We start from the raw sequence: 3,078 nt of genomic DNA on the forward strand, positions 1-3,078 counted from the left end.
TAATTTTACTTTTTCTTAAGCAGTTTAGTTTTATTGATATTTAAGTAATATCCAACTTCAGACGATCCATGTAATTTATACTGTCGAATTATATTTAATATTTTTAATTATTCCCCTAATCTATTACTTTTTTAACATTCTCAAATGTAGTATATAGATAATTTGTTTAATTATATAATAACTAGCACAGTTTTTCTGTATTTTAATGTTATTTTTACCCCATTAATTAATATAATAAAAATTACCAGCATTTTTTCAATATTATTTTCTATTAAAATTACTGTGATAAATGTTTTCAACTTATATGCCTAATTAATAGGATGAGTCTTGATCAGGGTGATAATTCAAATATAATTTATGCGTTTCAGAATCTAAAAACATTTCTTCATATGCATACATTTCTAACTCTTTTTCATACTCTTCGTAATAATTATGTTCAAATTTTACTTTTCCTTTTTTGGCTTAATACTTGATTCTTAATTGAGAAGACTAAAATGAAAATATAAAATATGTGAAAATATTTTAGCTTATAAGTGTACATTTAAAGGAAAATAAATTATAACTTCTAACATAACATTCTTATCTTTTAAAATATAATAAGTAATTACTCTATTGTAATAGAAAAGGAAGAATATTATTCCAAGTACTGCTGCAGCCATCATAATATTTTTGATAATATTTGAGTCTAACTTATCATATAATGTTTTTCAAGTACCATGAACATCCGCAATGGTCACACGGTTTGTATCTCCCCTACTGTTTGAATTATATGATGATACTGTGGGAAGAGAATACCCAGAACTTCCTTGCGTTGGGGAGCTCAAAAATTTTCCATGTTCTTCTCTTGCAACAACTGGACGTGTTGACTTTCCTTGACCTACTTGACCTATTGAACTTATTGAACCCGATGAACTCGGTGTATTTGTGGTTACTGTAACCTTCGATCCTCTTACACTTGATGCACTTGTTGTAGTCACTGTACTGGCTGAAAATCTGATACCCGATATTCTTGATGAACTTGACGAATTTTGTGATGCCGCTAAAGATGATGTTTGTTTTAAGGTTGATAGCCTTCGTGGACGTAATAAACTGGATAAATCCAACAAAATTGATGATCCTCCTTTACTTACTGAACTTCTTGTACTTGGTGTAGTTGCCGTTTTTTTTAGTGGCTGTATTTGTTGTAGTGGCTATAGATCGTGTAATTGTTCCTGCTGTTGATTGTGTTGCAGATACTATGCTTTGTGGAATTATTGTAGTTGTTGTTATTGCTGGTTCTGTTGCAGTTACTTTTCTTGTAGTTGTTGTTGATTGTGTTGAAGTTACTGTTGTAGTTGTTACTGGTTTTGTTGAAGTTACTGTTGTTGCAGTTGTTGCTGTATCAGTTGAACTCGATGAACTTGCTACGACTACTGAATCTGTTGGTCTTGTTTTATCTTCGGAAACTTTTTTATCTTCTCGACTTACTCCGCCTTTACCACTTTTGGTGGCAATGTGTACTGTTATAGGAGTTGAATTCACTGCACTTTGCACTTTTCTAATTCAATATTGCAAGGCATCATTACATACCTATCCTTACAAGGAAAATAATTAGTACCATTCGATGATGAAACAATTAACCACACACAATGCTTATCCTTATATCCGTCGTGTACTGGTTTAAAACCCTCAGGATATGTTAAATAATTATTGCAATCCGTTCTATTTTCGTATGTACTAACTTTTTTAATCTTTTCAAGATTTTTAAAATAAATATAAGAAAATATCCTATTTTTTAATTCATTTAATTTAACATCTTTTATATTTTCCGAATTATATTTGTTACTTAATTTTGCAATTTTAATGACTGTCCATGCCAAAATAAGTTTATTAAAAAATATTACATCAGCAAGCTTTGCAGATTTGTTAGCATGAATTTCTCTTATTTGTTCATATAAACAATAACGTATATATTTGCAGTAATTAGTACGTTCAGATTCACCCCCTTGACTTAACTTATCTAAATTACGTATTAGTTTAATGCAAAGGCCTTTGACTTCTCTACGTTTGGAAGTTAGATTATTATCAATTCCATTACAACGTTGATCAAAATCAGAAGATTCACCAAGTTCTGAAAAGAAATCATCTTCATGAATTTTATGAAGTGATGCAGCTTTTGCAGCTTCCTCCAGATAAGAATCATGAAAAGTTTAACAGATTAGTACCAAAGCTATGGTTATCATAATAGAATTTTTCTTTTGTTTCAAGTCGAACTACTTATGTAATTAGTAATGTACAAATAAAGACTTATATTCATATATACAAAGATTTCTCAGGAAATTCGTACTTTTTTTTGTACCTTATTTGAATTAAATAAAACGTATTATATTTTTAAACTATACACATTAATATAAAATAGCAACTACATATAATCTTCCATCAATAAATTTTTACGCACACCTTCTCATAATTCGCAGCACAAAAAAAAGCGTTCACTTTTTGCCACTCAATTTTAAGGATATTATTAAAAAAATTGTTATTGTATTATTTATAATAAAGCAAAATATCACTATTAAATATTATAAAAGTGGAAAATAAAGTGTCGCTGTTTAAAAACTAAAATTAAATATAAACTGTAATATTGTATATCCTAAAAACATTTAATTCACGTATATATTATATAATTATGGTGACAATAAGTAAATGAAGTTAATTAAAACATATATTTTGAAATATTTATTTTATGTTTTCTACTAATTCGAAAATATTCCTTAAAGAAAATTACAATGATTGTCATAAATAAGTATATATTATGACAGAAATGTGGTTATTTTTATGAAATCTATTTATAACATGAATATGATGTGTTTATATATTCCTTTAGTGATTGAGAGGAAATAAAATAAAAACCTAAAAATCTATTTATATTTTTATTTAATATTTTTTTTTTATTAGGTAATAGCACTATGGAATTCAAATATTTCATAAAAAATATATATTTATTTATTTTTCTCGGCTAATATTAATGCCATTTTACTTGAATATTTTTTATGCCACTACATAAATATATACTAGTTGCTACAATACTAATATAACTAT

The 3,078-nt window shown here is 27.2% G+C and overlaps 1 protein-coding gene across 1 annotated transcript; it reads right to left on the reverse strand.

The window, feature by feature from the left end:
- Window positions 1-765: 765 nt before the first annotated feature.
- Window positions 766-2,222, reverse strand: PCYB_002980 (CYIR protein; the record flags this gene model as incomplete). The annotated part of the gene is made up of 3 exons (XM_004227719.1): window positions 766-1,071; window positions 1,527-2,165; window positions 2,205-2,222. The coding sequence occupies 3 exons, from the start codon at window positions 2,220-2,222 to the stop codon at window positions 766-768; spliced, it is 963 nt and encodes a 320-aa protein (XP_004227767.1).
- Window positions 2,223-3,078: the final 856 nt, after the last annotated feature.

The sequence above is a fragment of the Plasmodium cynomolgi genome (genome assembly GCF_000321355.1).
Source record: "Plasmodium cynomolgi strain B DNA, scaffold: 0206, whole genome shotgun sequence".
Classification (NCBI taxonomy): Eukaryota; Apicomplexa; class Aconoidasida; order Haemosporida; family Plasmodiidae; genus Plasmodium; species Plasmodium cynomolgi.